This window comes from Hippopotamus amphibius, chromosome 17 (genome assembly GCF_030028045.1).
Source record: "Hippopotamus amphibius kiboko isolate mHipAmp2 chromosome 17, mHipAmp2.hap2, whole genome shotgun sequence".
NCBI classification, from domain to species: domain Eukaryota; kingdom Metazoa; phylum Chordata; class Mammalia; order Artiodactyla; family Hippopotamidae; genus Hippopotamus; species Hippopotamus amphibius.
In genome coordinates this window covers 38,785,222-38,799,261 of record NC_080202.1, presented here as the reverse complement: position 1 = coordinate 38,799,261, position 14,040 = coordinate 38,785,222, and the positions used below count along the sequence as shown (strand labels likewise).

The window sequence follows — 14,040 nt, the reverse complement described above, 5'->3', positions numbered from 1 at the left end:
ATAGGCAGCCTCTAAAACGGCCCCCCCGATATCCCTACCTCCTCATATTTGCACCTTTCTGTAATCTTTTCCCCTTGAGTGTGGACTGGACCTAGTGACTCATTTCTAACAATAGAATACTGCAAAAGAGATTGGATATCGCTTTGGAGATTAGGTTACAAAAAGACTGTGACTTCTATCTTGCTCTACTTTTTTCCCCTGCTCTGGGGAAGCAAGCTGCCCAGTTGTGAGTAGCTCTGTGGAGAAGCCCATGTGGCAAAAAACTGAGGTCTCTGGCCAACAGCCAGCAAGAAGCTGAATTCTATCAAAAACCTTGGAACTGAATCATCTAAGGTCTGCCAACACCCACCTAAATGAGCCTGATAGGGATTCCATACCTGGTTACCTTTGAGATGATTGCAGCTGTGGCCAGCACCTTGATGGTAGCCTTGTGAGAGACCTGAGTCAGAGTCACCCTGCTAAGCTGCCTGTGCCTATAAAATCTGACCCATGAAAACTGTGAGATAATAAATATTGTTTTAAGCTGCTCAGTTTTGAGGTAATTTGCTCTGCAACATAGATAACTAATACATCATTAGATACAGTAAAAGCACATGACAAAATCCAACACTCATTTGTGATAAATTTTTAACAGGGAATTCCCTGGCAGTCCAGTGGTTAGGACTCTTTCCCTGCCAGGGTCTGGGTTCAGTCCCTGGTTGGGGAACTAAAATTCTGTAAGCCGAGTGGCGCGGGCACCACCACCCCCCCCCCCAAAAAAAAAAATCCAACAAACTAGGAAGAGAAGGGAGTTTCCTTAATCTGATCAAAAGCTTACTTGAAAAAACTGCTGCTAACAATGTACTTAATGGTGAACGGCTGAATGCCTTACCCTAAAGTCAGGAGCAAAGCGAGGATGCTTTATCTATTTATTTATTTTGCTTCACCCGGTGGTCTTAGTTGTGACAGGTGGGCTTCTTAGTTGCGGTTTGCCAGCTCCTTAGTTGCAACACACGTGCTCCTTAGTTGTGACAGGCAAACTCTTAGTTTCGGCATGCATGTGGGATCTAGTTCCCTGACCAGAGGTCGAACTCAGGCCCCCTGCATTGGGAGCGTGGAGCTTTAACCATTGCGCTACCAGGGGAGTCCTGCGAGGATGTTTCTGTTTAACATTCTATTGAAGATTCTAGCCCATGCAGTAAGTTTAAAAGAAAAAAAAGGAGCATACCGATAGGAAAGAAGTAAAACTGTCTTTATATCCAGGTAACATAAATCTGAAAGAAGTGCCAGATTTCTACGCTGAAAACCATAAAACATTACTGAGAGAAATTAAAGAAAATGTGTATCAAGAATATATATGCTTTGTGATGACCTAGAGGGGTGGGATGGGGAGGGAGAGAGGGAGAGAGGCTCAAGAGGGAGAGGATATGGGGATATATGTATACATATAGCTGATTCACTTTGTTGTACAGCAGAAACCAAAACAACATTGTAAAGCAATTATACTCCAATAAAGATGAAAAAAAAGAATATAGAGAGAATTCGTAAAATCAATAACAAGGCAATCCAATTAAAAATAGGCCTGCGATTTCCCTGGCAGTCCAGTGGTCAAGACTTCACCCTTCCACTGCAGGGGTCATGGGTTCGATCCCTAGTTGGGAAACTAAGATATCCCGCATGCTGCACTGCATGGCCAAAAAATAAACTAATTAATTAAAAAACATAACAAAATTAAAAAAAACAAACAAGGGAGAAAAAGGCCTAAGCACTTAGATAGTTATTTCACCAAGGAAAAAGATAAATGTCTAACAAGCACAAGGGTGTTCATTATAAAATTGCAAAATAAAACCACAAGAGGCAATTTGACAAAGGCTTTATGAGGCAGTTGGGGAGACTTGAACATAGACTGGGTGTCAGACATTAAAGAGTTAAAATCCTTATATAGTAGAAATATGTCCTGAAATATTTACAGGTGAAGTAATATCTCTGGGATTTGCTCTAAAATACTGGAACAAAAAAAGGAGGGAAATAGATGAAATAGCAATAGCAGAACATTGATAAATGTCAAAGCTTAATGATGGTACATGTGCATTCTCTGTTATTCACTCTAGAGTATATTTGAGATTTTCTGTAATTAAAAAAAATTTTAAATGAGGAACTTGACCACTGTGGGGAAAAGAGCCTTTAAGGAATTTGTAAATAAACGTGGACAATAATTTACATAGCTTAGCTTGTTTCAGCCTAGCACTGGTCCATCCTCTGTATACCTTGCAAAAATCGGATTATTTCGTTACTGCCATGCAAAAGGTTATCTGTGCAGAAAAAGATTTAAGTGAAAAAGCAGAGACAGAGCTTTTGGGCTTCATGTTTCACCACTTGCTAGCAGGTACTAACTACCTTTCTGGTGTTCCTGAATTTACAAAATGCTTGATGATCTCCTATCAGCACAAATGTAGTTTGCTGTCAATAGCTATTAACGTTTCCAAATGTGAATCAAGCACTGTCTTCCCCTCATGCACATTCTCATACACAGCACAGCTTTTTTTATCCTTTGTGAACCTGCTTGTTCCTCAACATGAAAGGTCCCTGGATTTATAACTGCTTTTATTTGGGGTATGGAAATTTTACAGTTCTTGTAACACATGAGAGTCATGTATGGTATTCTAAGGATGTGTTCTTATTTGTTCATTGAGAATTGTGTATGATATTTGTATATTATACTAATATCCTTAGTAGGATGTGTTCTTATTTGTTTACTCATTATTTTCTCCTTTTCCCATTTTTCAGTACATGTACTAGCCTTAGCAAGTTCTGTTCCAAACTCAGGCACCTTGACTTGGCTTCCTGTACATCAATAACAAACATGTCTCTAAAAGCTCTGAGGTAAATTTCTTACAAGAATGTCCAATAATCAGAACAGTTACTTATTTTTTTAATAACTGAAGTAAAGTTGGAATTGAAGGAAACTGTTTTATAGATATGTACTATAGTTCAAAATAGATCTTTTGTTTTACTACTTGCCCAAATTACAGGACACATTCAGGTGAAATAATAGAGATAACTTGGATTTATGAACAGAATAATACAGTTTGTACATGAATGAAATTCTTAGCAGGATTCAGTATATACAGTAAACGCTCAGTAAGTTTAATTGTTTTAATGTTACTATATTTTTTAAAAGTGCGTTACAAAAAGATATATCTTAAAAGGAGGGTGAAATGCCCATTGTCTTTGTCCTTTTACTTTTTTATCAGCCTTTTATAAATGATAATGGTCCCATGTATTAGTTACATTTATGAATAGTAAGAATTCAGCTATTAAGAGATGAAATGTAAATTTAGTTAGAGTGTAAGTTATCTGAAAATGTGGCTCCTATACCTTCCTTATGAACATTGAACATGTATCTAAGGCTGGTGTAGGATAATAAATAAGATAGTATAACAGTATTTATAGTTCATAAGTAATTCACATGAATGATCTTAGTTCATAAGTAATTCACATAAATGATCTCATTTATTTGGAAATCTTGTGAGATAGATAGGACAGACACTTTACAGATAAGAAAATCTAAAACATTTTTGAATGCCAGGTACTGTGTGTGATTCAACCGTGGGAGGTAACTGCACAGGATATTATTGCTGCCCTTAAGTTGCTCAGAGTCTAGTAGAAGAAAATAAACACCAAGTGTGTTGTTGTATTACAGCGGGATAAGTATTATGGTAGAAATGAGTGCATTAGTTTGGGGAAAACATAGAAGGGCTATTGCTAATCGTGGTCTAAGAGAGGTTCTGTCAGGCTTCCTGAAGTGACTTGCCTGAAGTCACGCTATTAATGTTGAAGAATGAACTTGAACCAAGATCCCCTGGCTTTATTTTATAAAATAATTAAAGCAGTATTTTCCAGAGAATGCCATAGAGCTGGGGATGCTTCCATAGTTTAAATGTGAAATCAAAGATCAAAGATGAAGCTAGTGTTTGATAGAAGACAGAGATCTAATATAATACATCCTAAATTCAGCCTGTGGAAACTCTCTGCCCAGAAAAGAAAATTTTACAGATCCTTTGTAATTTTTAAAATAAAATTTTAAATGGCTTCATTATTACTTTGATAAGTACTCGAATTATTTGATAATTTGAGTTTGAATCTGACACTTTATTAATTACTCTGTTAACTTGAACAAGTCACCTTGTTTCCATTTCCTATCTAGAGACCTTTAAATTTGTGATAAGTGCAAAAAGAATATACTTTGAAAAATATAAAGCTCCATAAAAATCTAATATATCTGAAAAACAACATTGTGCTTGAGCTTGTTAGTTAAGGTGGATTTGAGCTTGCCCTCCTAGCGATGTAGTCACTCCACATGAGCACCGCAAGCATTGATAAATGCACCTCTTGTTACTATGGAATTGCCTGTGTTCTGAATCTACATTAAGTAAATATGTCCCTGACTAGATAGCCAATAAAATGAGACTTTGGTGCCTTTGGAATTGGATCTAGTCATATGTTTGTTTCGTTTTGTTTTATCCTAAGTGAGGGATGTCCACTGTTGGAGCAATTAAACATTTCCTGGTGTGACCAAGTAACCAAGGATGGTATCCAAGCACTAGTGAGAGGCTGTGGAGGTCTTAAAGCCTTATTCTTAAAAGGCTGCACACAGGTAATACTCCCTGTCTTACTTGTGAATGATAGAGGCACCATGAACTTGGTGGGCAGCCCAAGATGTTGGCTTGAGAGATATGTAGTTGTGTATTATTGACCAAAGACCCATGCTTACCAAAGATTAAAGTGTTTTCCCTAGAGTGAAAAAACAGAAGAATTAACACCTGCCTGACTAAAGATAAATTTTTGAGGGGAGACAAAATCATACAGAACAGGCTCCATAGGCAAGAGGGGTTTCGTGTAATTTAACCTGAAAAGACTTGCAATGTTGTCACTGCCTGAGACCTTGAACGGACAAAGAAGACAGTCTTGGCAGTCTCCACTAGTTGTTTAACTACCAAGAGCTATTCTTAAATGTGCCAAATATACAGCAACCTACATTTTATAGTGATGCTTATTTCCTGCCAGTCACATCAAAAATCCAACATATTTTGTCATTAGAAATTTTAATGTCTCAGTGTTTTACAGTGGAAAAAAAAAAAGAGTTGACATGGTAACAACACCCGGAAGGAAATGATCAAGAGTGGGTTTAGAAGTGACTAACAAAGTAGGGCTAGGCTCTTATTACCTTATTTTATTAATGGTTGCTAAAACCATGCCTTGTATTCTATTAAAAAATGCCCCCATTCTTTCACCATGATAGGAGGGTTTCTGTTGTTTAAAACAGAGCTTCCAAAGTATGACTGCCTTAAAACAACAGCTTGAGCTTCTGGTTATTTATGGAATCCTGAAAAATATTGATTGGGATGCATCCTTATAGTCAATTGCTTGCCATCTGTTCTCGGCACTGTACGCGTAGCACTGATCTTCCAGCAGCAGATAAACTGCAAATTTCTTTCTTAACTCCTGCTCCCAAAAGTTTATTGTTAAGAAACTTTACAGGGAGTGTAGAAATGTGAAAGTTATTTTAGTTTCAAAATCCCTCAGCAAAATACTGCGAGGCATATTTAGCAGAAGAAAAATCCATAAACAATAGGCAATGTTATTTTATCTTTCCCTTGATTTGGTGATAATATGAGTTTGATGTGATCAGAACTGATAACAAATGCTGATAACTGTACTAATCATATGAATTACACATTTATGTGGTCATAGTTTATTGTTGCTGGTTCATTGTTCCTTTGAAACTTGGTTGGCTATATTTACAATGTGTTGATGAGTGTGTCCACTCTTAAATCTTTAAGATTTAATGTTTTAAGATTTTAAACAATGTCAGTAATAATTTTTTCTTTTTTTTAATCTTTCTAGCTAGAAGATGAAGCTCTCAAGTACATAGGTGCACACTGTCCTGAACTGGTGACTTTGAACTTACAGACTTGCTTAGTAAGCAGTCCTTCCCACAGTTCTTCTGTATTAGTAATTCATTTCAATAATATTATTGTGAGAGTTTTCAGTCATAAAGACCAGAAGTTTGTCAACTTCAACCCTGGGGACACAATAAACATAGATGATTTTTTACATGCTCAACAGCACTCACTCCTAGGGGCTTTGACATAGATGAGATAGAGGGTAGCTTATGCAGAGTTGCAAATAAGCTAAGCTGTAATTCCACCCCTTTCTTTTCTACTTAGGAAAATTCTGCTTTTGAGAAGTAAATTATTCACAAACTTGGGCACTTAACATATTTTTGGTAAATTAATTGCAGTTACACCAATTAAAATCTATCAGTGAGTCATGACTATTGGGAACCACTGATACAAGCAGATGACAAGTAAATTGTACCTTTGAAATTATTTTCAAGTAGTGCTTGTAGTTCACATTTGGCTTGTTTAGACTATCAACTTTTTTGTGTATATCCCAACCTCCCTGAATTTTGTTCAGAGAACTTGCTGAAACTATTCAGGATCCTAGAGCACTGACAATATACCTTTAGCTTTTCTCTCTTGCCTTGAAAATTACATGTGTGTGTTGCCTTGGAATGAGAGCCTCTCATAACAATGAAAAAAGTTGGTGAGGGTTTTCCTTGTTTTTGCTAAGCCTTCTGCTTATTATACTCTCTCCTTGTTTGGTCACCTGAAACTTTAGAGCATAGTGGTTGTTTAGTTTAAAGGTGACACATACAGGGCCACATTTTGTGCAATTTAAGTAAGTGCCCTGCCCTTCCAGCCCTTAAGGGGTGGTGCTGATAATGATGTGTTTAAGAGGCTCCTAGAGACTGAGTTAAAGGAATGATATTTTGATTCCCATAGTTGCTAACTATGGGAATTTGTCTACTTTCATTTATGAAACAAATATTTGGCCTGAAAGAAAGGTCTTACACAACTGTTGTAAACATGAAACCATCATCTTACAGTGATAGGAAAACACTGTTCTTGAGTATCTTCAGATTTCATTTATGCACATGTACACACATGCACTCTGTATACATGTGTGTATATAGATATACTATGTACACACACACACACAAGCACACACCCATACATAAATACGTATATACTATATGTACCATTTGCCATTTTAGTTTCATTTCCTTTACCCTTCCAGCAGACAGAAACCACTTGGTAAGCATAACGAACCAGCTCTGTCATATGTTTATTTTACACCCCTTCACCCAGATCTTAGGGCATGAGTCATTCCTTCTGTCATTCTGTACAATGTGATGAAATGATTCTCAGCATTCATGAAACTTCTTGAAGTTTCTGCCCAAAACTATCAAAGTGACCAAAGTACACGCTTAAATGCAGTCTCTTTTTCTTGACTAATTTGAAAACATGAAAGTTTAGTAGATTTTACTCTTTTAAAAATTTAAAGTATTGGTAACATGACTTTCTTCATCTTTCTTCCTCAGTAATCCCTTATAGACTTTAAAACGTTAAGAAAGGAAAGGCAGCACGGCTCTCCCAATATTTTCTTAATGTTGTGTGACACAGACTCCATTGGCCTGCTAAGTATGCACGTTTATGGATTGCTGTTTCTCCCTTTATTTACATTTCTTAAAATTATCATTGTTTAGTAATAACAATACATCACATTTGTGTGGCACTTTTTAAAGGTATTTCTACATGTGTTTATGCCTCATCAGTTTATTCTCATGACAGATCTTGTATCTGCCTTAGCATCCTTTTTTCATCTGTACGTTGTTTCAGTTCTGCAATACTGAGAACATACTGATTTAAGCAATGAATATCTAAAGTTTGATTTTTTTTTTCCCCAATTGTCCTTGCAACCTGAGAATACTGTTTGATTAAATGGAAATGACAGGAGAGCTTTATTCTGAGGCTTACACAAAATTAGCGAATCTGTCAGAACAGATTATTTTTAAATAATTTAAAATAATAATTTAAAGTTATATTTGAGCTGGATACAACTGTTTATCTCCATTAAATTAGGGTAGTCTTTATAAAACTAAAATTTAGAAATAAATGGGTCTGTGGTTGATATGAGATGGCAGCTGTCATCCACAGGTTGTTCCTTTTTTTTAAGCAACTTAATATCAGTATCAATTTTGAACTTGTAAATGCATTTATCCTATTAAAATACTGCTGTTTTGATCTGTTTTCTAGGTTTTAAAATCATTTAATTGAACCTACACCATGATGCACCCCATCTGTTCCCAGTCCCATTAGGTTAGAAGAACCCCGTTATAGCTTCTTCCCTTTGCACCAGAAATGAGCACAGGTTCTCTTGAAAACTAAATCAAAAGGAACTGGAAGGAAAAAACAAAGTGTATTCATTTTCTTTTAGGTCTGCTACGTGGTTAATATCAAATCTGCTTGTATTTCTTTTTGACACTTACTTCACAAAGGTAACTTTTTTCTGCCTTTATCTTCTGCTAAGTTTCTAATAACTATGGGTTTTTTTCCCTCTTGTTTTTTTAGCAAATCACAGATGAAGGTCTCATTACTATATGCAGAGGGTGCCATAAGTTACAGTCCCTCTGTGCCTCTGGCTGCTCCAACATCACAGATGCCATCCTGAACGCTTTAGGTCAGAACTGCCCACGGCTTAGGTAAACATTTCTTGTTTATCTCAAAAATCAGGGGAAAGGAGCGGCGGCCTCCTTCACTCATATGTATTCTTTGGAACCTTGAATTTTTTAAGGTAGATACTACAAGGCCGCTATTACCCTTTCAGATGCCCACCTACTTGCTTTGTACCTCATTTGATTACATGTAATTGGCCTGGACCAGGGTGGGTAATAATCCTCATTTTCTACTTCTTGCTCTCCATACTAGAACAATATCAAGTACTTCATTCCTTCAGAAAAGAAATAAAGGCATTTTCTCTTATTAATGCTTTCGTGTAATTCTTTCTGAAGAAAGTTTTTAGAAGCCCACTCTGTGATCATTTATATTGTAGTAGTGATGCCAGCCAGATACATGGCAGAGAGTATTTAAAGAGACAGAACAGCTCCTCCTCGTCATGCAAGCTTTATTTCTCTGTGCTCCTCTTCTCCACCTAAATACAGGATTGGCTGAATATTTACTGTCAGCATGCACATGGTGTCAAGCCCATGTTGATTTTGTAAGCACACACAGCATACTATTTTGTAATAAATAGGGATGAGCCCCATGTAACTTTTTGTTCTTTAAAATAAAACTTGTATTTATTATATATTAAACATAGTAGCCATTGTTTTAAATGGTTTACAAATATTAATTCATTTAATCATAACACCATATAGGCACTGTTATTATCTCTATATTAGAGGTAAGAAAACCAAAGCACAGGTCAAGTGACCTGTTCAAGGTCTCACAGTAAGTGCAGGAGCCAAGAGTTCAGTTTCCGGCAGTCTAGCTCCAGAACCTGTGAAACCACTTGTCTTACATATAATAATCATTGTAAACCAATAAAAACTTTCTTAAAACTTTTTTTGTAGTCGCCTGGCCATGGGCCTTTGTAGTATCAGAAGCCTAGAGTAGAATACTATTTAGGAGCTAGGGAGGTAGCCAGTCTTCTCTCTCAAAAATATTACACATTACTTTTTTCTGTTTTAAAGAGAGTGGTGTTCAGCTCCATTCTCCTTCATGGTTTATTTTCTTGTTAGAAAAGAAAGGCTCTTAAATGTGATATTTAAAAGTTGGGTTCAGTCAGATCATACTTTCCCGTTAGATACAGCATTTTAATTGTCAGTTCATGATGATTCCTTGTGCTTTACCTGTACTTTCTGTCAACTGCTGAAGTAATTTGTAAGCAGACATATGATGTTCTTTGGTACTGTCAAGCAGACACCACCAGACTTTTCACAGAAAAGAGCTACTACTTTTGATTCCCCAACACTGTGGTTGGTATTTGGGGTGATGTTCAGCAGTTCCTGAATAGGAGAGCAGCTGCCAGCTCAACTCCCCTCTCCACTGGGCCTCCCTGGGAGACTGTGGGAGGAGGCAGGAAGCTTAGAGTATTTTTTTTCTTAAGTACAGAATTTCATATTTGGGACAGGCCTGTGATTAAGCAGTCCCTTCACAGTATTTTTAAAAGCTCTTTAAGTTTGAGTGAACCTACATGTAAAATAGGGAGAAAGAATAATTTACTTTTTAGCAATAGATTAACTGAGACAGAGTGTTTATCTCCGTTTCCTTTGTTTTCTAGGAGCTGGCTGCCCTCTGGGGGTAAGCAGTATGCCATCAAGAAGGCTTTTAAATGCATTTCTCATGCATTTTGGCATTAACTACAAGCTTCTATTATGTTCTTCTGATTGCATCACCCTGAAATGTGGTATTTACAGGACCACTTTATGATGACTCCGTGAAAACAAATAGCAAGATCTGTATACAGACTTGCTTAGCTGTGAATGTCACTCTGTGTTATATAGTCCTTAGGGAATAGGAGGTTGTTTTTATAAATTCTTGCTATTTTAATAAACCCAGTTTTCAGGGACCCGTGGATTGACTTTCACTTTGTTTTTTTTAACAGAATATTAGAAGTGGCAAGGTGTTCTCAATTAACAGACGTAGGCTTTACCACTCTGGCCAGGGTAAGTGTTTTCTTCAGGTTCTATAGGTTTTGTTCAGTACGTTTTTATTGCAGAAGAATGAGCAATGAGGGAAATGCGGAATGGCAGCAGAATGGAGGGTGTGGAACGTGGGGGAGCATCTCTGTGGCTGGTGTTCCGGAGCGTTCTTGGGCTGCAGCTACAGGCAGCTGCTCTGGAAAGGCAGACATGCAGTGGAGAACATGACCCTCCTCTGTGAGACTTGATTTTCCACCTTTTCATAAGATTATGAGTTAAACTCAGCAGGAATTTCGTAGTGCTTTGTGAAAGAAACTTCTTTGGTTATTTGGTATGCAACTGGTGGACGAGAGTAATGTCGGAAGAAATGTATAAGCCTGATTTAAATGGAGAGATTTTAGGAGATTTTCTGTGTTCTCCATAAGATTTTAGTACTTGGAGTGTTTTAAAAATCACTGTATAATAATAGTATTTTAAATTACACTGTCTTTGACCAGCGTAACGGAACATGGAGAAGGGCATTTGCTTTCTGACAGATCAGTGGAATACTAATTGGGGGGGGGGGGGGGGTGGAGGCGGGGAGGCAGCCCATGGCATAAGTAGCTGAGGACATACAAATTCCCCATCTGTGCTTCCAAAGAAATCACTTTCATTAAAGTATTTTTGGTTTCAGGGATCTCTGTATTAGCTCAGTATTAATGTTCAGGAAATGTATTCCCTTTGACTTCTAAGATATTAGATACTTGAGAGTAATTGAGAAATTTCACTGTGATAAAGGCCTTTTAAAAATGTGTAATTAATGGAATAAGGCAAGATGTGATATAAGAATGACACCAACTTGGAAGCTCTTAAGATTTCATCAGTCCATTTGATACTACTTCTTAGTTTTCCGACCTTAATTTTTTCCCATATTTTAAATGTTTATACTGTAATGTTTGGGTTTGTATTTTGTAGAATTGCCATGAGCTTGAAAAGATGGACCTGGAAGAGTGTGTTCAGGTACGATTGTGGATTTTTACTCAGAAATACAGTATGATAGAAACCTACATAATACGTGCACATCAGAACGTTCAATTCCCTCCCCTAGTATAATGTGGAGCCTGCAACACTGCTGACTCCATTTATTGAGGTGTCTTCCAGGCATACCAGGCAGAGGTGCTTGTGGTATTTTTGCTAAGGAAAATACATGCCGTCAGCAAGGTTACCATTGGAAAGAAAGAAGGCTCAGGCATTTAGACCATGCCGACACTAAGATATTTCCTTAGACCTGCAGGGTTACAATGCTAGTAAATAATAAAAGCCCCAGCACACTGATAGATGTGACTGCCCCTTTTTAGCTTAACTGGACCCTGAGTCCCTTACATCATTAATCCTGAAGACCCAACTCTGTATGGAACCCTGTCCTTCAGGCAGGCAGACTTATCTCCTCATCAACAATTTCTTTTATTACCAGTTTTAAGAGCTTTGAGCTTATTAGTTGGTTGGGGAGAAATTTTAAAGGGGGACTCCTAAAAAGAAGATAGAGCAGTGAATTTTTTAATGGTAAAAATAAAGAAGAGAAGTTACTAAAGTAAACTATATAGGCCAATTTTTCTAAACTTCTTATTATCCGGACACTACTCAGTCCCTGTTAGTTCTTATTAAAGTAAAACTTGTTCACATCTGTCTGTCTCTTGCACATGCCTGAGTGTCCTGTGTGTCTTTCCCAGTGTTAGTCCTTCTGAGTGATGTGCACATGCCTGCCCACTCCAGTCCCGCACCCCCTGCCATTTCTTAGCCCCTGTGAAATTGTGTATTATAATAATAATCTCAGAATTGGAAACAAATTTGAAAAGAAACACTGATTTACTTTCTGTCCTAAGATAACTGTAAAAGACTCTTCTTCCTTCAGGATTTCTTCCTTATTGAATGTTCATAGTTAACCCAGCAGCCTCTTTCTGCCACCCTTGGGGAAAATAACTGACATGCCAATTATCAATCCTGTGTTGTGACATGGCTTCTAAAAATATGGGCCAGATATCTAAAAATCTGAGGATGTTCCTACGTTAATTTTTTTCATGGAGCAGTGTCTTCTGATTCACTTCTCTGATGGTTCTAAGGAGGTTGAACAAAGTCCAGTGGGTAGAAGTTATGAGGGAACACATTTTCACTTATTTCAAAAACAATTTTTGACAGACCTGTTCAAAGATGACTAGATGAGTTTAAGCCTAGCCCGGGTGGGTTTTCAAAGAACAGATTCTGTGCGGAATATAGAAAAATGGTACAGATCAACTGGTTTGCAAGACAGAAATAGAGACACAGATGTAGAGAACAAACACATGGACACCAAGGGGGTAAGGTAGGGGGTGGGATAGGGTGGGATGAATTGGGACATTGTGATTGCCACATATACATTACTAATAAGAAAAAAAATATCAAATTGTACACTGTAAGTATATGAAGTTTATTGTATGTCAATTATATCTCAATAAAAGATCTTAAAAAAAGAACAGGTTCTGTTAGCTGATGGGATTTCAACCTTAAGATTCTGTTATTTGGTGATTGATATCAGGATTTCAGTCTAGAAAACAAGTATAGTCAAGAATGAGGTATGGCCCATGAGTTTTTTGGAATTGTACCTAAAATAAACTTATGTGTGTCTTTCAGATAACAGATAGTACATTAATCCAACTCTCTATACACTGTCCTCGACTTCAAGTATTGGTGAGTTTGACTTCAGAAGTTTTATGTATCTATTGAATTTAATCAACACCCAGCTCTTACTTTCTTCTTGGTGCCTGGCTACCATTTTGGGAAAGCATATTTCTCCAAATTGTCAACTTACAGAGGACCAAGGGAGGTCCTGCGTGAAGGGAGAAACTGAGATAGAAACTGGAAAAGTTAAATGTTTTCTGTATCAATGCTTGGAGATTGAAAACTGACATGGAGAGTATGAGTTCTCCCTCCCACATGAATTATACTCAAATCGAATGGTGCTTAAATTTCCAGAAATCCCGGAGCAAATACAGTTTGCTTTACATTGGGACCAAATGTTCCTATAAAATAGAGCCAATAAAGGCTTTACTGGGGGAGTTCTCTGCTCCTGCGTCCGGTAACACTGTGAGAAAGCACTCTGGTTGACTGTTCTGTGTGCAGGCTCATTTTTGGTGTTTTGTGGCGCATGACTATGTTTAGGTCAAGGGTTCTGAGTTTCGCGTGGAGGAACCAGGGATTTAAGGAAAAGTTGTAAAGTGAAGAGGTGACCACATGTTACAGGTGTAAGAATCATCTTAGATTAATTAACATGTGGGCATGCCCCCGCACCAGGTATTCAATATTTAGTTCAAATTCCAGAAAAATTTTTACAAGAAAAGCTTGAGCCCCACTTGTCCCTGTAGAGAAGAAAAGTATCAATAATTTGTGTATGGAGAGGGTGGGGGGAGAGATCTTATTTTGTTTATGAACTATTTCACAGCCATTATAGGAATTCACAAACTATATTTAGAATCACACAGAGAAATGCTGATCATTGA

The 14,040-nt window shown here is 37.3% G+C and overlaps 1 protein-coding gene across 6 annotated transcripts in view; it reads left to right on the top strand.

Annotated features, from left to right (window-relative positions):
• Nucleotides 1–14,040, top strand: part of FBXL20 (F-box and leucine rich repeat protein 20) — a 105,465-nt gene that overhangs the window by 87,864 nt on the left and 3,561 nt on the right. For all 6 annotated transcript variants that reach the window (XM_057714510.1, XM_057714512.1, XM_057714508.1 and 3 more), the window contains 7 exons: nt 2,767–2,862; nt 4,510–4,636; nt 5,887–5,961; nt 8,457–8,587; nt 10,492–10,552; nt 11,483–11,527; nt 13,175–13,231. In XM_057714510.1, the coding sequence (XP_057570493.1) occupies nt 2,767–2,862; nt 4,510–4,636; nt 5,887–5,961; nt 8,457–8,587; nt 10,492–10,552; nt 11,483–11,527; nt 13,175–13,231 (592 nt within the window). The remainder of the gene's footprint in view (nt 1–2,766; nt 2,863–4,509; nt 4,637–5,886; nt 5,962–8,456; nt 8,588–10,491; nt 10,553–11,482; nt 11,528–13,174; nt 13,232–14,040) is intronic.